Source organism: Octopus bimaculoides, chromosome 4, assembly GCF_001194135.2.
Source record: "Octopus bimaculoides isolate UCB-OBI-ISO-001 chromosome 4, ASM119413v2, whole genome shotgun sequence".
NCBI lineage: Eukaryota > Metazoa > Mollusca > Cephalopoda > Octopoda > Octopodidae > Octopus > Octopus bimaculoides.
This window is the reverse complement of record NC_068984.1, coordinates 119,022,572-119,047,457: the sequence shown is the minus strand read 5'-3', so window position 1 is coordinate 119,047,457 and position 24,886 is coordinate 119,022,572. Positions and strand designations below refer to the sequence as shown.

The window sequence follows — 24,886 nt, the reverse complement described above, 5'->3', positions numbered from 1 at the left end:
CACACACACACACACACACACACACGTATATGAAAGCAGAGTGAATTGTAGGCGTGTAACTTTGTTTTCTTTTCTGAAAAATTTCAAATAAATAGTCTTAGTTTTATATATGCTATTTGTAATGAGTTTCACTTTTTTTTTAAAAAGTGAAAATCCGAAATGCAAGCACTGCCTCAATTGCAAGTCCCTGTAAAAATATTTACATTGTCAAAAAATAGGTGTTTTCCAGGTCAAAACCATGAAATTGTTTTTTGATGTGTTATTTTAATGCTCACCAAGTATACACCCAATTAATTATACATGAGCTTGATGATTTGCACAAGAAACAGTTTTCATTGTAGTAAAAAAGTGTTTTGCGACAAACTCTCTTGGTACACCTCCATATATATCCAGCCTTATGATGCAGCTCTTAGACTCCTCACTCTCCTCTACAACCAAGATAGTCATATTCCATAATTTGGCAGAAAATCTGTTTATGTATTTATTTTTAATCATTATAATTTTCTTGCATTAATACTCACTACCCCTGAATAGCTGTGCTTTGCTTATGTTTATTAAGAATTTAATTAAAATATTTGGTGTTATTGTCACACTTGAGGATTTATAATGTCTAGCCGGAAATCTGCTGTTCACTGTTTTACATTCATTCTTTAATAGTTTTGTTTTGTTGGAAAAAATTTCAGTGTTTGTGTCTTGGAATTCACTTTTAATAAGGTGAATACTTTCACTTCCATATGGCAGCGCTTAAATGTCTTATTTTCAACAACACTAGGTTAATATGTTAACTAAATATTTTTAATGATGGTATTAGATTTGAACTGTCTGTAGTGTCTTCTACTTGAACCTGAGCTGACCAGTGTAATTAGGGAATTTGTTTGATGGAAACTGCTGGTAGTGTGTGTGTTGTGAATGTTTTTGAATGTTAATATTTCATGTGTATCATTGCTTGAGTGTACATGATGCTGATATCCCTTATTTTATTTTTTTCTTATTTTGCTACTTTAATGCAAATAGGAAGTTCCCTGTAGGCACAACCTATATTAGTGGTTTCTCAACTTTTATCACTGGAGTTGCACTTCAGAGCAAATTAAAATATGTTGGCACTGTTGTATAGGAAATTGAAAAATACCTTAGGAAAGAAGACAGTCATACGACTAAATGAATTAGGTGCAAAGCCATCCCTCGCCTTCCCTGAGTTGCAACATCGCTGTATTTCATATTATACTTTCAAATTTTGATCTGTATTTTTCTTTTTTTTCTTCTTTTTTTTCATAAAAATATAATTTCATTTAGCTACATTTTTTGGCATAGTAGTATGCCAAGTTGTATTTGTGAACCAGTGACCTATATTGAAATTTTCAGTTTCTTTTGACCAAAATGTCTTAGCATTTGATGAGAATCATATTTTATAAAATTTGCTCTTTTGTTCTGTTGCAAAATACAAGGGCAAAAAACCCTTTTGATTTGTAATTCATTCATATGTGAATACAGAAGTTACAATTAATAACTTAGAAGAACTATTTATGTTACACAAATCTACTATTGTGTATTTCTTTTTGACATCCTGGAAATTGCTGCATTTTTAATACTTGACTGCAATAGGCTCTTTTTTTACATAAACTGTTACAACTAATTTATATTTTATGATAGCTATTATGTGCTGGCATAGCTGTGTGGTTAAGAAGCTTCTCAATCACGTGATTTTAGGTTTAGTCCTAGTTGGGTAAGTGTTTTCTACTATAACTCCAGGCAAGCCAAAACCTTGTGAATGGATTTGGTGGACAGAAACTGAAATAAGGCAGTGAGCTGGCAGAAACATTAACACACTGGGTGAAATGCTTAACAGTATTTCGTCTGTGCTACATTCTGAGTTCATATTCCGCGGAGGTCGACTTTGCCTTTCATCCTTTCGGGGTTGATAAATTAAGTATCAGTTACGCACTGGGGTCGATGTAATCGACTTAATCCCTTTGTCTGTCCTCATTTGTCCCCTCTATGTTTAGCCCCTTGTGGGCAATAAAGAAATAAGAAACTGAAAGAAGCTTGTCATGTGTATGTGTGTATTTGTATTTCGCTTGTCTGAAGACTGGTTGTTCACAATGTCTGATGTCATTTGCTTGCAGTCTGCTTTAAAGCAAAATCCTGCCATCTTGACATGCCTTGCACAGTCTTTGTAAACAAAAGGCTCATTCATGCCGTGTTTGTTTCCAGTTCTCTGTTATCATATCCAGGCTGTTTGTTCAGTAGACTGGGAGATTGTTACCTTGCTTGGAAACAGACGGGGGTTGGTGACTGGACAAAAAGTACATTTAGGTAAAGTAGATATGAAAATGATGGTTTATTAACTTAGTTATTCTAAAATTACTAAGAGTTTCCATATTCTTAGGTAAATTTAAATATTAGATGAGATAGAAAGAAAGAAAAACATGAGCATTTTTTAAATCAATAATTTTGTTAATTGTGCAAGTAATGAAAAAAATAAGTGATAGATTGTTTGAGAAAATGTTTAATAATAATGACGGATTGTCTTTTAGTTGTATGGAACTTGCTCCTTTTTTTACATATCAAGCCTGGGCATTTCTGTGATGGCAATAGTAGGTTTATTTTGAGGTTTCTGAATTCTCGTTTTTGTTTCTAAGTTTGGAATTTCTTCTATAGATTTAGACAAATTCAGTTATGATAACTAGGTCTTTGGAGAACAGTAATATAGAGGAGGGAGCTGAGAATTGAGCTCTGGTTTATACCTACCTTCATGCTGAACACATTACCAAGTCTCACTTTGCCAACAGCATCTCTTTTCATGGCTTGCTCAGTCCCCCACAAGCCATTCATCTACACTGAGTGCAGGTTATTCTATGAAAGGCATACTCCATTTGATGTAGCAGCTTACTCTTAAGAACTTCTGTAGTTGTCTCAGGAGGAAGAAGGCATTGGTAGTAGCTTGAAATGCATCTCATCTAGATTTATGTTCTTCACCAGTTGTACTAGAATACTTTCAGTAATCTTCATAACAGTTTGATGCTTCTGTAGTTGTCTCTTTGGAATATCTCTTCTCCCCTTGATGATACCACTATGCCAGTCATTTTGTATGACAATTGTTTAACCGAGTGACAAATGTGTGGTCTACTTCATTTCAGCTACTGTTGCTAATGGTTTAGTTGACAGCTTTTATTTCTTCAGCTGCACTTTAAACTTCAGTGACTGGTTTTTCTGTTCAATCTGTGTAGGCTAGATCCTGTATTTCTCATGCTTTCTCTTCATTCATTTCCATATCTCTTTCTTTTCATTGTTAGGGAGGGTATGTGCACCACTATCATTCCATATACATTTCTTCCCAACTATGTCTTGTTTCACTTATTCACTGCTTTACAGTCCAGAGCACCTCATGACTCTGATCCTCATGTGATAGAACATGTGCAAACCTTTATTTTCAGTTTCTCCTTTTGCCAAGTATGTTATACTTCATATTTTAAATACATAAATACTTTGTTTTTCATAACATCATAATCCTTTGTTTTTCAGTAATAGCAGTTTCCGAAACTGTTCACTAAGCCTATCTTTCATTATCTTTCAGGTCCCTTTACAGACGTTGTGACAGCAAATTTAAAATTAATCAATCCCACATGCCGTGCAGTATGCTTCAAAGTGAAAACCACTGCACCAAAACGTTACTGTGTACGGCCCAACAGTGGCCTTATCAAACCTAAAGAACAAATGACTGTTGCAGGTAAATTTATTTCCATTGTAACTTATTTGATAATCTAAAGTAAAACTGTTTGTCTAGAAGATTTAAGTATTAATGATATGTATTTAATGTTCATTTGTTGTTAGTTATTTTTAAAATCAAATTTAATTTTCAAAATAAATTTCAGTTATGCTGCAGCCATTTGATTATGATCCTTCAGAGAAAAATAAACACAAATTTATGGTACAGACAATGTTCGCTCCTGATGGTGAAATAGAAAGCCAAGAAGCATTGGTAAGTGGTTATATTTTTGTATCTGTTATTAAGATAACATGACACAAATCTTTTCTGATCATGACCAGGATTTCATCCCTTTCTCAATGAAGTGTGAGTGGGACAAGTGGATGTTTTGAAGAAGTCAAATGACAAATACTTTTTTTTTTTATTTCACTTACACTGTTTAATTAAGGTTTGTCATGCTTGAACAGACATGATGAAAGGCATTCCAGTTTGACCATTGCTTTAATGGTATTAGGACTACATTTAATATATCATTTTCTTTTTTAATCCTTTGCCTGCCTTGTGTATCACATGTGACATATTTCCCTGGTATCTATGCATTGTATATGATACTCATTCCTAATTTTTTTTAACCACTAGAGTAACTTGGGTCTTAGGAAAAGAAAGCTTTATATTTCTCAGAATGTGTGAAATAAAAGTTAACTAAAAGTCTGATAACAAGTATGGGCATTTAGGACAAACTTATGAAAATGCTTTGAGCAGATGAACGGGTAAGACAATAGGGTGTGAGTAAGGGAAATCAGCTGCTATTTCTAGTATGTTGAATGACTACATAAAGACTATCGCATGAGGAAGGCTGGTCATTTGTACAAATGTCATGATATACTTTCATGTTCTTTCTAAAAGATTCTATGACAAATACTTTTATTGCTTTAATTAAATTCATATATGAGAGAAATAGGAAAAAGTGGTCATGTACAAAAGCATTTACTATATACTAATGAAAGACACTCTTGCACAAATATAAAATGTGGTTTATCAATTGGAAGAATATATTTTGTTACTTCATGAGATTCTAAAAGATATCGTCTGCTGAAAACTGGAGAACAGGAATGCTATAAACTTACAAGGAAGCAGCTTTAAAGATGGGCCTCATTGTCTCTTTCATGTAAAATCTCAGATCAGTTGAGATTCTTTCCAAGTCACAAGAAGATCGTTGACTTTAGTATCCCATTGATGATGATGACTGAACTGCTTGAGAGGAATGTTATCACTGATTTGCAAACTTCCTGATAGAACTTCCTTTCTGCTCATCTCTGAGTTATCTGCACTCAAAGCATCAGAATTTCTTGAATCACCTCCATATATTGATGGCAACAATCTACAGTGGATTGGAACAAACTGTTGGGAAGAAATATTAAAGCAACAACACTGAGATGCTTTTGACACCTTAATCTCTTAGAGAGTAACAACCCAGATTCATTTCTTTATTGATGTTCCTGGCAGTTCCAGAAAGATATATTTCACTTGAACACATGAGGAAGCCTCTAGTTGTTGCTGTTGAATCTACAAGGAACTGGCTGCATTGTTCTACAAAAGTGGTTACACAACTTTCCATATTCCAATTTCCATTGACAGGGATTCTGTTTGCAGTATTGATGTTCACAACAAACTGGCAAAAATAATTCGAGACTGATTTCACCTGTGTGAATGAAGCATCAGAAATGTTGAGGTATGTGTATGAAGCTGTTGATTGTGCATTTCATGGTCGTTTTCAAAATAGTTTATTTTTTGATCATGGCAAGATCATGGTGTCATTTTTCTAAGGGATTTTCGTCAGACATTTCCAAACTTATAGAAAACTGGCAGAGCTGCTATTGTGAACATAATTAGAACCCATTCTTCATTTTGGAAGAGTGACGAAACTGAAACTTGTGACTAAGAGATTACAGAATTGAAAGGAGAATGATTGAGCCGACTTTTCCGCTTTGTGTTGAAATAATGGAACAACTTGATATTGATGACATGATTGTGCTTCCAAATGACATTGAAATTGTATTGGATGAATGTGAAATGATAAATCAAGATTTGGAAGCCCATTGGATCTTTCAAATATCAGTATGAGCAATATTATCTCCCAATGATGATGTTGATTCTACAAATAAGGAATTATCAACATATTTGATGGGAAAATATCTTGTGACTGCACTGATGCCTGCAATGATAAAAACATTCTGTTCAATTATATAATGGAGTACCTGAGCAACTATATCTTTGGAGTGATATCACATACTGTGATAAAAGGACTTTGTTATAATGCAAATGCAAAGTTTAATTAAGATTATGGGACTTTGTAGTAGAACAAGAATTTGAATAGCCTACTTACATGAAGGCATGGTTGAGGACAACATTGTTACTGAAGGTGAAAACATTGTACTAAAAGTTCAACTGAGATCTAATATCACTTGGTTACTAACTACTATGCAGCTTCAAGTTCGAGTCATTCTTGTAAAGCATTTGTTGGGATTTCAATATCAATCATCGAGTAAAATAGGTTTTGTCAAGAACTGCAGAGTGCTGCAAGTATAGTGACATATTGTACAAATCATAGTATACATAAATGTTTACCTGTAGCTTTATCATCATTTAATGCCCATACCCATGCTGGTATAAATTGTACTGTTTGACAGGATCCAATGGGTCCATGGATTGCATCATGCTCCAGTATCTGCTTCAGCATGGTTTCTATGACTGGATGCGCTTCTTAATGCCATCCACTTTACAGCATGTACTGGACAGCTTTTCTCATGCTGCTACTGAGCTGGCTATACAGTTTGCAGGCCTATGAAACTTGAAGGGAGGAGTTCCATGCTAGCAGATGAGGGTTAAGATACGAGAGAGGGGGGCGGGGGTGGGAGCAGAGTAAATTCTCATTGTAGGGGAGCTACATGGCTACCTACATTTAGGAGAGAGGGAGAAATGAATTAGTAGTTGCTGCAAAGAGATAAATAATGGTGATGCAGTGTCCAAGTGGCACTTAAGGTAAGTAGAAGTGAGTGGGGGTGAGAAACTAGGTGTGGGTGGGAATTTGCATGAGTTATGTGTGTTTTGGGAGGCAGGTGATGGGAAATGAAGTGAGAGAGATAGGTAATGTCTATAGGGATTGGTAAAGGTTGAATCCTGGATGCAGGAATGGCCAAAGGTCAGTGGACATGGAGAACACAGGAGAGATGACGCGTTTGGGTAGACTACAGAGGAGTGGGGAGTGAGAATCGGGTGTAGTGCAGGAGGATAGATTTCAGTGGTCTAGTGTGGGGGATGAAGAGATCACTGTAACATGTAGGTGTAGAGAACAATATTAATGGATGAGAAGATGTGGTATCAGGGATGGGAGGAGCTGCAGTGGAAGAGTTGTTGGTGGGTATGAGTAGGAGATTGGGTGAGAGGTTCATTTGTGCACATAGTTAAAAAAAAAAGTACGCTAACTGTACTTCCAGAAGTCAGTTTTGCCATGATAAAGTAAATCTTAAGTATCACACATATAACCAAACTTCTCAGTCCTTTGTCATCTCCTGTGTGAGGCTCAGGATCCTGAGGTCAGCCTTTGCTTTTCTTTCATGTCTTTCTGGGTCTCCATTGCTCACAAACTCCAGCCACATTTATTGATTGGCACTTTATACAACCAAATCAGCACATGTTCATACCATTGCAGTCTACTTTAATGCACACTACATCTGCAATTCTAACACAAACCTCATACAATTTGCCTATCACTCTGTAGAAAAAAGATCTTTGTTGCCAGCAGTTATAATAGCTCCCTGAACTGTCTCTAAACTGTTTCTCTAAACTTCCATTAAGGCATGGCTCAAACAGTATTCATCGACAAAGATTTTTCTATGACTGGATGCCCTTCCTGCTGCCAGCCTTCAACATGTTTTTTCATGGCTGGACATGTTTTCTTGGAACAACACTGCTTGTAAGATAGTGGTCCTTTTTATTTAACATTCATTGTGTGAAATCAAGATAAAGGGACACACACATGCATACACGTTTGGCTTCCTACAGTTATGTTTGGATTTCTACAGTTTTCATATACCAAATCTACTCTCAAGGCTTTGAGGCTTTGATCAGCCCAGAACTATAGTATAAGACTCTTGCTTAAAGTGCCTCACAGTGGGACGGAGCCAGATCCCTGTGGAAACTTGTCAACCAAATTTTGGAAGCCCATCAGATCTTTCAAATTTCAGTGTGAGCAATATTATATCCATCAATGATGTTGATCCTACAAATGAGGAATTAACATATTTGATGGGAAAATATTTTCTTGTGAATGCATTGATGCCTGAAATGGTGAAAACATTCTGTTCAGTTATGATAGTGCCTGAGCAGCTATATATAAATTTATACATGCATGCATATTTTTTTTTTTTTATCAATGACAATTTGCTGAGCAAAGTGATAGTGGGTACACTTGTTTATTATAATATATATTCTTTTTAAATACTTCAAATTATGTAAATATCTACTTGTATTTTTTGTTTCCTGATTTCTTATGAACTAAGTATATGTTCAGAATATTTTGAGTGTTTTTATATAGATGTGTATTTTTTTCAGAATTTTTAAGATTCCAACTTAATTTATTTTTCAGTGGAAAGATGTTTCCCCTGAGAACTTGATGGATTCTAAACTTAAGTGTGTGTTTGAAATGCCTCCTGTAGAAGTAAGTAAAGTTTTCAGAAAAAAAAAAAATTTTCTTTTTTAGATTTATAAGAAGTCTTACAATCAATAAACCTCAGATTCCTTTTTAGAGCCAGGAAAAATGCTATAAACAGTCACAACCCATACACAAAGGATAAGTATATCTTAAACCAGAGGATTGCTGAAACACCTAGGAAGATGTCCTGTTGTCCTTTCTAGAGACCCATACATTTTGGACAAACATAAAAAAAAATGCTGTCTGCCTAATTGTCAATTGCTGACACTCCTCAATCACATGTTCACCATTGACCTGTTTTCCTTGTCCCTGCTACCTAGGTTTGTCCAATCCTTTTAACTTACTGATTAAATATCAACTCCAGCTAAAGTCTCTATTTGAACTCTCTTCCCTTATTTTTGCCCTGCCCCTACTCTACTCCAGATTTTGTACTAAATACTTAGCCTCATCTTTTTTTTCCTCTGAGCTGCAGCTTTCTGACCTTTTCTACTTATTCTTGTTTTCTTGGCAATCACTAACTTGCAAGGTTTTAACCCTTTTGTTACTATATTTCTAATTAGAACACACTTTGTGTAAAATTCTAAAATAATTGTGAATTTAGACCAGTTTCATAAGACAACAATTGACGTGAATGTGGTTTTTGGAACGCAACAAAATATTCAATAAATTTATTAAATAATTTTTCCCACAAAGCGAATCTTGTTACTGATAAATTTGACAAAATGTGAAATTTATTAAAATTTTGTTTGAATATCACCTTACTAAGTAAGTTATTAACTAATTATATTAGTTAGCTATATAATATGAAAATGAAGAGGAATTGGACACAGGTATACCCAAAATGTTGAAATTTGAAGATCAAATAAATTAACCTGCACATAACAAAGTAAAATAAATTCATGCAGGTAAATACACACAATCACAATTTGTCACTCATTTTGCTGGTCAATTAGAATTACAGGTAAAAAAAAAGAAGATAAATTTGAAATGATATTTTATAAAATCAAATTATATCTAAATGGGTGGGTGCACCTAAAAATTGATAAAGATAGCTTTTATTTATTGCACCCATATCTATAAATGGGATATTTTTCTACTTAGAGCATTGTATTTCCTCAATATTAAACTGTATTTATTTAGCCCCCCCCCCTTCTAAAAATAAATTGCAGTTTAAATTAAAAAAAAAATTTTTTTGTTAACAGAGGTTATGCACAGATACTTGAATTCTATTTTGAAATTAGAATGAAATGATATTGTTTTAGATGGGGTCAGGTGAAATATTAAAACCCGGAAAAACAGGAAAAGTATATTATGCAACGAACCATTTCTTATATTAATTTAATTGGTTATAATCAAACAGTATTTCCATTTTCTTGTCTTTTTTCCAATTTGAATATTTTAATGTATAAATTCCATAAAAAGAAAACAAAATATAAACACAGTTATTATGTACTGTAGCAAAGAGACTCTGCATAGAACAAATAATAGTGGTAGACTGGTTCACATTACTGGCTAAATGAATTACTGCATGATTTTAGACAGATATATTGAACTATTAGAAAATCCTACTCTGTTGCATTTAAAATTTAGACATTGAATTGTTAAAAAATAATGTTAAACATTTGTTTCTATTAATGTTCTACAATTGCAAAGGATAAATTAAAAAAATTATGAATTGATCGAAAAATATAACACTGGATGCACAAATGGCATGGATATTACAATTTTCAATTTTAAACTACTCAAAAGTAGGTCTCCATCTGTTATGTGGTATGACCATAGTGAACATGAATTCACTTCTAGATATTAACAAAAGTAATAAAAACCATTAACCTGCAGATTCATTTTAACTGACAAAGTGGTAAGATTCAGTAACTTACCATTTTCAAAATGAAATAGAATTTTGCAACAAAAATTAGGTTTAATCACATGTAATGTAGAAAAAGGGCATACATCTTAGGTATCACTTTTTTCTCTTTTTTTTAATAAGACATTCGTTCAAGTTCTTTTCCTTTTGATTTCTAACTTGGCACAATGCCTTGTATCATTAAGAAGACTAAGTCTAGTGGAAGTCAATGTCTCCAATTGATACTTTCCATCTTGATGATCTGCAAGTTTGCTGTAAAAGTGGGTTTGCAAATGAAGAAATTGATGTTGGGTATGATAGTGCAGACATTAGAAATGTATAAGATAAAAATGCCAGTTAACATAAATAGCAACATGTAAACTCTACTTGGAGTTGTTCAGTCAGTGATAGATTTAGTGTTACTTTTCAGTGTTTATACTGAAGCAGTCTTGTTCTATGATAGTAAGGTATATAGCAAACGGGAAACGTAATAGATGTTGGAAATCACTCTCTTCCACAATTTGCATTTGGAGTTCATTCTCCACTAAGTGTATGTATGTATATATGATTGCTAAGAGCACAGACTTTCTCAGCTGATAAAAGTTTATGTTCAAAAATATTTTGATTGGATATGCTTTGAATTATAAAAATGAAGCTACAGAGCTTAGCCAAAGACATAGATTTCACAAATTAATGACCTGGCCAGGTGCAATATTACAATATTTCCGACAATCATTGCTCACTGTACCAGGTCACATTGAGCTGGAAACTTTGGAAAATGTGATGTTACAATACAGTTATTCACTGAGTGCATTGGTCACCTTGGGTCGCTTTTAGAAATGGGCCAAGAGTAGACAGGATTCCAACAAAAATGTAGGAAAATGGCAAAGAGAAACATTGTATGTAGTCCTTGTTGACTTAAACTTTTGGTTGGGCTTGTGGCAGATGTTAAGAAGGCTCAGATTTAATGACATCCGATAAACACTGGTAAAAGTGCTCAGGCCATCCTGGTCTGTCCCAGCTTTACACAGTTTGGATGGCTGTGTGCTTTGTCAGTGATGTTTGAGAAAGCATGCTGTAAAGTAAATGTATACTGAAGATACTTGATGCTAATCTGCTTAAAGTATTGTACCTGAAAGCTATGACAAATACCATCTATGTTAGTAAGAGAATTGTTGTTCACTGAAGTTCATATCCTTATCTTTGTTAGTGTAATTACAAAGTTTAATTCTTTGCCAGCCAAATCCGGATTCAATCCAAGTGGCACAGCTTGAATACAGTCATCATTAGATGGCAGGGTCTGGCAGAGGTCAGCCAATTACAAACGATGGTATGTCAACTCATTGATGAACTCAATCACAGGATGAGCAGGGCCAGCTCAGCATTTGGAAGGTTGAAAGAGTAACAAGCATGTGTTGACTCAAATGAAGCACAAAGTATGCCAGGCAATAATATTATTCACTCTATTATAGAGGTTGCATGCATGAATAATGATTAAAAAAAACTGCATGCATTTCAGGTCATGAAAAGATAAGGTTGCAAATATCCTCAGTCTTATAGAAAGCCAATCTTCTGAACATTGTAGAAATATTGGTACATTTAAGTCTCCACTAGTTTTGGCATGTTAGTTACCAGGATAGTCTAATAATAGTTACCTGGGTAATACTAGAGAAACTAGGGTGGACCCCAGTTTGAGATACATGGCTAAACATAACTTGAGAGATTTGACATGATACTCATGGCAGCTATGAGCAGAAAGCACTGGAAGTGGTAGATTTACTTCTAACTCTTGACGTTTCCTATGGACAGTCATCATCAACTATTAGTGGTCATGTATGTTTGTAACTCCATAAATCATTTTACTGGATAAGTTTTAAGAAAAATGCCTGTGGAAAATGATGTAACGCTCTAACAGAATAGTTGGCTTAATTCTCTGAGTAGAACAAGATCCAACTCATTTGGTATTGTGATACTTGACTGCTAGATAGATATGGATGTTCTCTCTAGTGGTTATAACTCCAAAAGTATAGAATTTAGTCATGCTGTGAAAAGTAAACAGTGGTTACACCACAGATTTAGCTATTTATAGTATATACAGGCTTTTCAGCTATTTCTAATTTATATAGACTTAGCTATTTATAGTGTATGCAGAGTTGTTTATAGATTTAGCTATTTATACTGTATATAGATATAGCTATTTATAGTGTATACTAACTTGTTTATGGCTATTTATAGTGTATTTAGACTGTTTATAGGTTATTTATAATGTTGGTGCAGGCATGGCTGTGTGGTAAGAAGTTTGCTTTCCAACCACATGGTTCTAAGTTCAATCCCACTGTATGGCACCTTAGGCAAGCATCTGCTATAGCACTGAGCTGACCAGTGGTAGAAACTGGTAGAAGCCTTTTGTATGTGCGTATGATAGAGTCTCTCCTTGCCTGAACCTCATGTAATGGTTATAAACGAATGTCACTGTCATGCATGCAGTGTCCTTCATTCCCAATCCTCCATAAAAACATGTCTGGTTATGGAGAAAACTACTTTACTTTTCAGTGGGGCTAAATTGTATACTTGGTAAAATGGTAATAAAATGAAAATGGCATCAAACATCGGAAACTAGAAAAGAGTATGCTATAAATACTTTGTGAATATATTTAAGATAGAGTTAGACTTACATCATGTTTTTGCTGCTGTTACTAACATTGTTAAAAATAACCAGCCTCTAACATTGTTACAAATAACCAGTTTCTAACCGCTTTATAAAAAGTTTCATCCTAAGTGTTTAAAATACTAAATACAATGCATGATGTAATGGTTGTTATTTGCTAAGTATATCAGTACTTTTGCAAATGGCGGAACGTTTACTTAAAACTGGTATGATTAAACTATGCATGTTTTTAATCTACCCTGTGTTGTGCAAGAAACTGAAATGTTGTGCTCCTTTTCCCCATCATCTAGAACAATGTGGAGGTGCTGGAAGAGGCAGTTAACCAAACTAATGCGAAACATGCACAGCAAGAGCGACAGGCATCTCCTAAAGTAAGTTTTAAAACTGTAGGTATATTTTTGGAAATTTTGTTGGCACCTTCTAATTATTATCGTTGATTTTTATCTTAATTACAAAATTGTGAATTTTTGTTTCATTTACATGTAAATAGAAAAAACAATCCTATGTTGTCACCATAGCTTATTTTAACATTTTTAGTAAATATGTTGCTGTTTATTTTAGCTAACTTCTTTTCAGGGATCTTAAAACATATCGAAAAGGTTAATTAGAATTGATAAGTGCAATCCTCTCACTTAGGAGCACTAGGTCCTTAAATTAGCTTCTGTTCTAATTTCTCAAAATATGAAAACAATTCTATGCCTCAACCTCTTTTATTTAGCTTCTTATTTATTATTATTATTATCATCTTTTTGTTCCACATTTCTAAATTGATAGTTTACACGAACCTTTCTGATTATATCTGTCTTCAGTCATTCAATTGAAGACACCCACTTTAATTTTGCACATTCAGTCAGTATCTTGCTTTTGAAATTTTACTTTTGCAAAGTTGTTGCCCTTGATATCAGCAAACTTTTCTACCTTGTATGGCATAAAATAAAAATGACAATGCTACTCTTTTTCTATTAACTCCTTCAGCTGAAGCTTCCTAACGAATCACTTGGTAATTTTGTTTCATGTATTATCTAACTAACTTTCTTTCATCAACACCATACCTCTGCTTCCTTTGTGCCACCCTACTATCAGTTTTTACATACCAACCTCGCCCACACAATCTAGGCATCTATCATAATGGAGACTGCAATTTTCTTGCAAAAGTTGTTGTTCTCAAAACAGACATTTTCATGTTTCGGTAAAATAAAATTTCAACATCCTCTCTGCAAATGAACAGTGCACAACATGACTGTTTTCTTTAAAGACTCTACACCTCACAGTTTCCAATCTCTTACAGAGAGGCTCTGAATTACTTCTGAAGGAGTTTAAGTTGGAACATTGAAAATTTGTTTTAGTACCTGAAATAATTTCAACCTTGAACAACTGCTAACTCTGTTAAAAATAGATATACTCTACACTACAAAAATGTCTACAGATTTTGATGGGATATCTGCTGTTTGTAGACTTGGTCTTTTCTACCTAATAGTGGCATTTGCTTACCACTGACTGGCCTACTATCAAATTTCTGGACTCATCTACACTTGAAATGCATTTAATATGCTAATCCCCCTTCTATACCAACTCCTGTATCCTGAGAACTCTTTTCCTGACTATTTTTATTTCCTCCAACTACAATCTTGTCACAGTTCAAATTAATCATCATTCAATACTCTTCGTGTAAGAAGCCTTAAGATACATCTTTAAAAACAAAATGACATTAAATATATTAATGTATTGCCATTTGTTTGTATTGTACTTTTTTCACCAGATGTTAAAAGAAATGATAGCCTTGTTAGATTCAAGTTTTTAATGCTTATTGCAGCTTTACTCCATGTCAGTATTTGTGTACTTTCTTTCCGTTTTTAATGTCAGATTTATATTTTGTGAGAATAAAACAGTGAAACTGTCTTTCACTGTAGTTCCAATAAAAGTATATGCTTGTGTTTAAGTGTATATTAGAGTATCCAATGAGGCTTTTTGTGTTGATATTGCTAAGTTTGGGCTATATAGACAATGTTGATAAATGTTTTTCTGATTGAGGTTAATATTGATATTCCAAACCTGACCACTTTTCTACAAGCAGGCACTTAATAGTGGTCTTGGCTTCTTGCAATGTTGGCAGATTTAAAAAAAATTATTTTTGCCAACTAGCAAAACACAACATAGCCACAAAACAAAATATTTTTGAGAACTTTCTTTCAAAGTTTGATATGGTATGATGTTCACCATTAGATTGAGTTGTTCAGTAAAGTCATGTTTAACAGTAGCATGTGTTTGATACAACTAAAAGGCCCGATTATCATAGTAGGCCGATGCTAGTATTCTGGCTCAATTTCTGGCATCACAAAAGTTGAGATTAGTAGTGGTATGTCAAGACATTCTGGGAATGTTGCACATTAACATTTATAGGTTGCCAGATCAACTCTTGCAGTTGCATTCTTGACAAAGAGTCTTAGATAGTGTACAAATGAAGGGTTACCTTCTGATTTGCTTTGTCAGTGAACCAGGAAAAGTTTTTTTTTTTTTTTTTTTTTGCTGCACATGTATTTTTGGATTTGCTGTAATGCGTCTCAAGAAATTTATAGCAGAAGCATATTTTGGGCAGTTTTGAGTTCGATTGAAATTCTCAATGAAAATGAATGGGAGAAGTAAATCAAGGCTGTCATGTGTGAGTCAATTTTTATGTGACATCATGGCAAACTCTGCCTGACTTTGTCGGTGTAAAAGTTGCAAAAGTTCAACTCTGGTTGCATCAGTTGTATCTTGTACAGCAATATTGCAGCTGAATTTGAGTTGGAAGTTGACATTGCTATAGCCCACCATTTGAACAAAAACAGAAATAAAAGTGTTAAAATTCTTTCCATTTTACAAAGATGAAATAAATGATTGCATTATTAGACTTTGATTTTCAAAGATTTTTGCAACATTATTGTATGACCTCAACATTGATGTAGCTTCTCTCATCTTTAGCTCCAAATTGTCAGAACAAAGTACTGAAGCTGACTTTGTCTCTTTTCCTGATTCAGTACAAATTAAATGTTAATGCACGTGTATTTATCACATTGTCTTGATATAAATATATTTTAGGTGGTGGGACTGTTAAGATTACCTTGTATGTTTATTGTAACTAAAAATGTTTCAATCTCCAACCATTTTCTAGAAAACTACTGTGTGTATTTATATATGAAAACAGTGGGTTGGCAGGAGTGGAGGAAAGCATTTGCATGAAAACTTTCATGCTTTCTTCATTAAAATGAATTAAGATGGCATCAGACATATTTATTAAAATAAATAGAAACATTTACAAAGGGAACCATATTTTTTCTTTTTTTTTGCTTAATGTCTATTTCACAATTATTGAAATGTAATATATATTTTAGCTCACAATTTGTGAGAATTCCATCAAGTATGTTTATCATGATACTGAAATAAAAGCCCTCATAATTTGCACTGTACCCTGTTATATGTAATTTTGCTTTTGAGTGAAATACAATATAATGTTTCACAGGATGGGGAAGTAAGATCACTTTAAAATAGTCAGGGTGTGAACTATATTCATAATTGAATATAAACATTTTTGAACTGCTAAGATATTGTAATATAATACTAGTTTTTGCTGAAATAGATGTAAATGCTTTGAGTAAATGAAACCTGCAGTGATTTCATTTACCGCTTATAATACCATAGTAAATTTATATTACTCTTGTATAAAAATGTTGGTTAAAGATGGAGTGAGTGTATACTGTTTGTAAAAAGATTTAATTTTGGAGTGTCAAATTCTATAGTTGCTATCAAATGTGGTCAGCTAAATTTTAAATGGTCAAGAAAAAAAAAAAAAAATGCTTATCTGGGTTAAAAGGAAATTAAAATATGGTTTGACTGAATAAGTTTAGCATTGATAGTTTTGATAGGTCTATAAATTTATTTTCATGAGTGTTTTGTTGGTGAAATGCCAATCACCACATCATGACTAATGCTTGATTCCTATTTCTTAACTTGATACGTAGTACTAGTCAGGCAATTAGTTGGAAATGGGCTATGGAAATGCTGCTGACTGCTTGATTGCAACTGCCTCAGCAGCGGCTGGAGATGTTTTCCAATATAGCATCCTTTGGGATTTTGTGTGAATTTCATTTATTTTATCCTAAATTTTTCTATTACTCTGTCATGCTTTATGTCCTTGTTTTCATTTTTTATCCCTTTATTGCTGTTCAGAATCATTGCATCTCAGAAAATATAGATTTATAGTTGTTAAAGGCTGTAGAGTAAGTTCCTGTGTTCAAGGATTGTAACATGACCTACACTGACATATGTACTTTATTTCAATCATTTAACCATTACTAAAGTTATTAATGGAGAAATTGTTGCTTCTAATTTTTTTGCAATTATAAGTGTCAACAACCCTTGTATCCTCTATGGCAGAGATTATTTATCATAATAGAAATGATATATTGTGAAAGTTAAAAATGAGCATGTTTGCAAGTCCGTTGAATATATATATACTTCAACCTTCTTGACTATAACAAAATGTCAGAGTCCAAAAGGTATATGTCATTTATGATATCTTTAATAGAGGTTACATCAAGTTTTCTAAAATGGCTAAGATTTGGTGCTTATTCTATTTTTGTCTCTGAAAAGAAATTATAATATTCAATGTAACAACTTCATTGTGCTTATTTTATGATTCTCATTATCATATATTGAATATCTTGTGCATCACTTAAAAAAATTTTGATTTTTCTGCATTTTGTTCAAGTGGCCATTATGTGAAAATATAGTTAAGATTGTTTTTGAATTTTTATCTGAATGGGTTTGAATAATTTTTGTAAATCGTTAAGTTCTAAAAGATTTTTTTAAAAAATGGTAATAATAATAACAACAATCTGTTGTAACATTTATTGAATGGTTGTACACAACAGTTTATCTTGATCACTTCATTTGTAAAAATCTACAATTTCTTAGAACTGGCTCTGCTTTACGTATTTTCTTGTTATGTATGAATATGTTTCACACAAAATACTGAATCTATTTGCATTATATTAATAACTCCTCTTATAGAAAACAACTGATACTTTTAATATCCACTTTCTTTTCTGGCTCATTTGTACTTGTCTCTTTTTTTTTTTTGCACACTCAGTTATTATACTCACATTATTCCATATTTCTTTCAGGCACTCCTTCGACATTAGTAACCCATATGTCATATAATATGCTTTTCATCCATTTATGTTTTCATAGTTAAAAGAGGGCTGTACCGTAAACTTTTCCCATTTGTTTGCATCTAATACAGGATATCTACATTGATTAGATGTGTTATCTTATTTAGTCATGGGAAGAAGGGCAGCACCCTTGATCTTATTTTGCTGGCTCTGAGACAAGCAAGATGAAGCTTTGACTTATGGGTTGATACAATAGTAAGCAGCATGATATCTTGTCTGAATGCTGAAAGCACTTATAGGTCAGGTGGATCAACTGGGTGATGGACTGGCTCTTTTACTCAGAATTAAGTACACTTCATCTGATGGCTTATCATCTGCTCAGTTTTACTCATGACTTTTGCACAAGACACTGCTCAGTGCTGTGCATTCGTATTAGCGTGGAACCATGTGATTGTGAAACATACTTCTGGACACCTGAGTTAGAGCCTAGCATGATGTTACTAATTTTAAGATTTGACTTATATTACACATTAGTGTTAGATGACAACAATAATGAAACCGATGACTTATGCACCCACCCTACAACCCCTTTCCCAAAAATGGCAATGCAGGCCCTGCTGTCATTAGTGCAGCTGCTCTTAGTAGCTTAATACTCCTTTTTCTGTAACTACATCGTAGAGAAAACCTCACTTTCAGCTGAGACTATGACTGTGAGCTTAACTCTGTTGACAATGAGAACAACATTTATGCCTAACCACCTTAGACTGTTGTCCTTACTGCAGACAGCCTCTAAAAATAAAAAAAATCTTCCCCACCAAAATAGTATTAAGAAAAAAAGTAAATGTCAACTCCACAAACCAGAATGATGGTTGCCAATGTGGAGAGGAGTTATTGGATGAAAAACTGGTGCAGGTCAGAGAAGACTCTCTAGTCCTGTTGCAGGTATCTTTAGAGCTAGTAAAATGTGCCTAGCCCCTGTTGTAAAGTGGTTGATGATAGGAGGGGCATTCGACTGTAAAACATGATATACTCTTCAATGACTGATAGTCTTCTCTATTGGTATATGTCTCATGTGACAGAGCCATGACAAGTAACAAGATACTATTGTCTAAACCATGTCAGCATGGAGAAATGGATGAAAATTGATGTTTGTGATATTTGATACTGTTTCGTGTTTTAAATGCAGTATGCTGAACAAATTAAATTTCAATTATTTTTAAAACAGTTTAACTATCAAAGCATTTCCTATGATGGCAGTGTTCTTTATGTCTGTAGATTGATAAATTATATACTAGTGTTGTGCTAAATTAGTGCTGTAGCCTGAAGGGTCAAAATATTCACCTTGTGTTTGGTGAAGTAAATTATGATGAGAAATGAGCTCTTAATTAGAAATCTGAATTTTAGTTATTTGTATGCTTAAAGCTTGTAACTTGCAAACATGATTAAATACCTATTCCCATTAGAACAGTCAAAATTGGTAAAGTATTAAGGTATTAGGCAACTAGCTCATGACTAAGAAGTTTCTATTTCACTGCATGTGTTTCTTTGTTTTTTTCTGGAAAAGATAATTTACTTGCTTCAGTTCATTTATAGCTGAAAAGGCACCAGGCTTTCTAAGATGTTGCCTACAATAGAATAAGCACCCTGTTTAAGAGAATCTCTCTCATCTGCTTAACATACAAAAACTGAAGTTAAGAACAATCTCTAGGCTTTAATGACCAACAAAGAGTTCAGTTTTTAAATATTTATCATAAATTGCAATGAATAAGATTGTCTTCCTTTTTGCCTCAGCAACACTATAACCATAAATAAATAAAACAATTGGTTCTGTTGTAATATAACATTCTTCATACTTGAATGTACTTTTTTTTTTTTTTTACTTAAATTTATTTGCAGTTCTACCTCTTCATTCTAACAACAGCTAAAAGTGTTGCTATGACACAAGTTTAAAATAGCGCCAAGTAGCTTGCTAAAGAAAGCTGCTATGGTTTCATGGCTCACCTAACAATGAAAATTCCTCTTGTTAGTAACTGATCACTTGCTAGAGATTGTAATGAGAGAAGTCTGCTTGAATGTTGTAATGAGCTATGTTTCTTCATGATTGGTAACTGTTCACTTAGAACTATAAATGATGTTTTCAGGTCCAGAAGTATATGATGTTTTGTTTTCCAGGCTCCTTAAATTCTTGTCTGCTTCAAGAATAGCTCTGTTCTAGTACATTCTGTGAGACATATGTGGTATCCATTGCTCTTGGCTTACTGAAAAACAAAATTAGCATTTGTTTTGTTTTATAGTGCAAGAAACTTCCAAATTGCTTTGCATGTTCCTATTATTTCTATTTATATTTAGTTCAGTGAAATGTTTGTATGTCATATAAAATTGTGTTTATAGAGAAAGCATATTTATTTATATTAAGTACATCCTAAAGTATGCTTGAAATAATGCTTTAATTCATTTTAAGTTTGTATGTGAAGGTTTTTTTTATAAGAGAGATTTTAAGTGTTACAAAAATTTTCCTTGATTGTTGTTAGTTGTGAGAATTCTGGCCTCATATGCTACATATAAGGAATAAAAGTTACTTCCATGTAACAGTTAACTGAACTTATGGGTAGATGCACTTCCTTAGAAAAAAATTTACAGATTTACTCAACCTATAAAAATGTAAAATGTTGAGAAGAGACTATCAAAGTTGTGCCAATAAAAGTTGCATAGCTACTTATTTTATGATGTAAGCCATGATATCCATTATAGGAAGTTTATGTATGTCCTTAAGTAATGACTTGGGAATGGGGTGGGTTCTGTTGGTTTATTAGAACAAGAAAAGTAATTTACTGAAATGAAATAAACATTTAACTACATCATTTCATGTTACCTTTAGTCAATACCAGTTGAAATCAAGCACCAACTTGATAGCTTTTAGCCTAGTTTGTGTCATAACTTGCATTATATACCATTCAAATTTTCTCTAACCAATTTAATTCTTGGATATCTGAGGCACTACATAAACTGTATGCTAACTATATATATTTTTTGTCCCTTAAAAGTGTGGTCATAAACTTGATTAGAAGACCAAGTAAGATGAGTTAACATTAGCTTTCCAGATTTGTAACTTGAATTTTAGAGACTTGTGTTGAGAATATTTTTATTATTGCCTTCATTTGGATTTATATAAGTTATGACATAAACTAGGTTTAAGAAGCTATCAAGTTGGTGTTGGCCAAAGATTATATGGAATTATGTAGTTAAATGTTATTTAAGGAAGTTGGGGCCTAGCTGAAGTGATCAAATATATAAGAACTAGGGTAGAGCTTTTTTATTAAATGGTTACCAGTATAGAAATGTAGACGTGAAGATATCACAAGAATGATGATTTATACTTTAGAATATTAAATTGTCAAATTTATTCTTTGTTTCATTAGATTTCAACAACAATGCATTAGATATATTTTTATCTTTTAAATATTAGCATTAGCTTCAAAATATCCTTCATTGTAAAGTTTTTTACTTCAACACAAAGTATTTGGTGTTTTTATATAATGACTACTAGAATCTCCCAATACCAACTGAGAGAGATACATGTTCAAAAGTTGGAATTGAGCATTTTTATGTGTTGCTACTTTAAAGGTAAGACTTTACCTAAAAGAACCATGTAGTTTCTAAATAGTCTGATAATAATGAATGGTGCACATTAGCATTTAAACTGGCCATATCAGGCCTGAATAGTGTATCTGTTCTATGTTCAAAATGGCTAGATCCAGCCTCTCACACCTCCTCTATCTACAATATCATTCCAAAAATAAGCAATCACATCATTGAAATCTCAAAGCTATGAAATGATATATAATTAATTGAAAATGTGAATAAAACAGGTGTTACATATGACAGAATAATCTGAATGCTAAAGGGTTAAATGTTTAAGTGCACTTGGACAGGCAAAGAATCGAAAAATGTGCATTTTGCACAAGCCTTCTTAACTGTAAAAAGTAATCCTTTTGGATATGTTCTGTTATTTAACTAAGACAAAATAGTTATTTTCCTATTATCTCTTACAGTTTTCCCAATATTAATAAAGTAAATCTTTTGTTGCGATCTGGAGCAGAGCCATGTTGCAAAGTGCTGTCTGATTACTTTCTAAGAATAGTTTTTTTAATGACTCTCTTCATCAGATCTGTAACTTGATTATTAGCATTTGCTTCCTTGAAATCTTAAACTTTTCCAGTTTTCTACAAAAATGTACAAGCATCAATAAACTTACCTTAGCAGAATGTTGTATTTTGATTCCTAAATACTATATGAATTTCTAAACCCATTCTAGTGAAAAATTTCATTTATGATTTCCTTTTCAGTATATGTGATAATATCCTTTTGTTGCACAGAGAATTCTAGAATAAAAAAGGATCACTGTATTATACATTTGTCTATATTAGAAAATTTATTATAAACAATTTTAGTGACTTAGGACTTATCCCTCCTATTTTTGTAAAGTTTTAGAAAGTAAGTTATTGTTTGATTGAGTATGGTGTAATTTTCATATGAGATTGTGTATAGGAAATGATAAAAAATGTTTGGAGTAATTTTAGAATGTGCAAAGTATAAAGTTCATGCACTCTAATTATATTTATGAATTTAGCATTTAGATGTCAGAAACCTACCCATAATCTGTTTCATTTTTATCCCAGCATGAGTTATTAACATCAATAATTAATTTATTATTGAATGACATTAAATTTGTGTTAATAATTATATACTGTGTAAGCTGATATGTTACATTGCCTGATAAGTTTTAAAAAATGCCATATATTATTCACATTTGCAAAAGTGTTGATAGACACAACTTCATTCTAATTGTCAATCATGATGGATTATACAATATCATCCTATTCCCTTGGTTTTTATTTCCTCTTACATTCTAAATAATTTAAGTTGGCCTTTTTCTTTCAGTACCGAGGTAGGTCAATGAGTTACTCGAGAGAAAATGAACAACTAGTGAAATAATTTTTTTCCCTTTCTTACTAAATGTTTACATATAATATTTTATTTCAGCTCTGTTATTGTTTAACCTGATTTACAAGATTCTTCTTTTCTAAATATGCTACATTATGATTTTATAATTGTTTACATAACAGTTGTAAGATCATCATGTTGGTGATAATGGCAGGAACCAAGGGAGTAATTTTAATGCTTGTGCATATAAATAGAGCAGGATAGTTTATTCCCATTTATACGTATGGCTTATATAACGAACGATGATAAAACTTAACTACACTTTGTACTGACATAATCCTCAAAAGCTTTTTGCTTAGATAATCCAATATTTATATTACTTATTCATTTTCTACCTCACTAAAGTTACTGGGCCAAATTTAACTCGTATCTTTGATAACAATTATTTAACAAAATGCAGTGATAAAAATAAAATGTTTTCCATCTCCATCTTTTAAAATCATAATTGTAGATATGTTTTAATTCTAATTTTTAAAAAAAATATGAATGTGTTTTAAGACTGTCAAATTATTTAGGACAAATTGTTTTAGGACCGTCAAATTAAGTTACAATTTTTATGAAAGTCCATAGATTAAGTGTATAGTTTGAGGAAATTGTTACCTGCTGCAGAGAGTATTGCTTTACCCCTATTTTTCCATATCCAGTGTGGGTTGTATGGGTTTGCTCCAGCACACTCACCATGTGCTGTTCTACTTCGTATTCTACAGACTCATTTTTCTATATGAAAGTATTTCTAAACGTGCTTTAAAACAATGTCATACCTCTCTCTAGGAGTTATAAGCTCCAAATTGTTTTAGAGCAAAATTAGAATTTTTTTAATATAGAATTAAGTATATCGTGTTGACCTAATCTGTTCTTGAAATGCATCCAAATATTTCAATGATATTGAAAGGACATGCTTGTTGAAAATGCAGTAGTGTGGTAGAAAATTTATTTTTTTTAATAGAAGTTGCTGAAGTCTGAACTCTGTGAATTTACACTGATTTGATGACAATGAAGATGGTAAATGAACCAGGTTTTATGGAACAAGGAGTAGATTTACTGAAATTCTTATGAACCTGAAAAGTAATGTTACTATGTTAATTTTAGCATAATCATTCAGCATTACTATCAAATGTAATTCTTATTTATTCACTTTATTTTGAATTAGTCAGGTATTATCTCATAGCTTTGAGATTTCAATGGGATTGCTTGTTTTTAGAATGACATTGTAGGGTAGGTATGTTAGGCTGGATATGACCAGTTTAAATGCTAAAGGGTTTAATTTGCTGTTGGTCATCTTAGGAATGGCAAGCACACAACAATTTTTGTGGATTTTAGCTGTGGCCATGCTAGAGTGCCACAAAATTAGTTTGAAATATAGATTTGTCATGATTAACATTTTCTTATTGATAACTATTATTAGGTGGCACAATTAGAAGGCTTGAAAGTAAAAATTTCCAACAAAATCAATGATAATTGGTAATTCTTTTGTTATTCAAATCAAGAAATTTCAGGTTATTAAGCAGTTTCAATTACACACGAGGTTCAACATCTGTGGTTGGATAGCCAGTTGATGTTGTTTAACCCTTTCGTTACTAACCCGGCCGTAGCTGGGCGAAAATTTTTTTGGTTCATAAGACTAGCCGGCCGAGCGTACCCATTGTTATTTAAATGTATATTTGAACCCAAACTTCGTTAGTACATTCGTTCAAACACCTGATTTCACTTTGCAAACAGTTGAGTTATTGTCTCTGACATTATTTGGCGTGATATTTGAACTCAGTGAATTTTGGAAGATTTTTTTCCACATTTTTTG

The 24,886-nt window shown here is 32.8% G+C and overlaps 1 protein-coding gene across 4 annotated transcripts in view; it reads left to right on the top strand.

The window, feature by feature from the left end:
* Window positions 1–24,886, top strand: part of LOC106874863 (vesicle-associated membrane protein/synaptobrevin-binding protein) — an 81,070-nt gene that overhangs the window by 50,276 nt on the left and 5,908 nt on the right. For 2 of the 4 annotated variants that reach the window (XM_014922758.2, XM_052967392.1), the window contains 4 exons: window positions 3,575–3,727; window positions 3,873–3,979; window positions 8,355–8,426; window positions 13,225–13,320. In XM_014922758.2, the coding sequence (XP_014778244.1) occupies window positions 3,575–3,727; window positions 3,873–3,979; window positions 8,355–8,426; window positions 13,225–13,320 (428 nt within the window). The remainder of the gene's footprint in view (window positions 1–3,574; window positions 3,728–3,872; window positions 3,980–8,354; window positions 8,427–13,224; window positions 13,321–24,886) is intronic. The other 2 variants (XM_014922759.2, XM_052967393.1) reach the window with 2 other exon arrangements.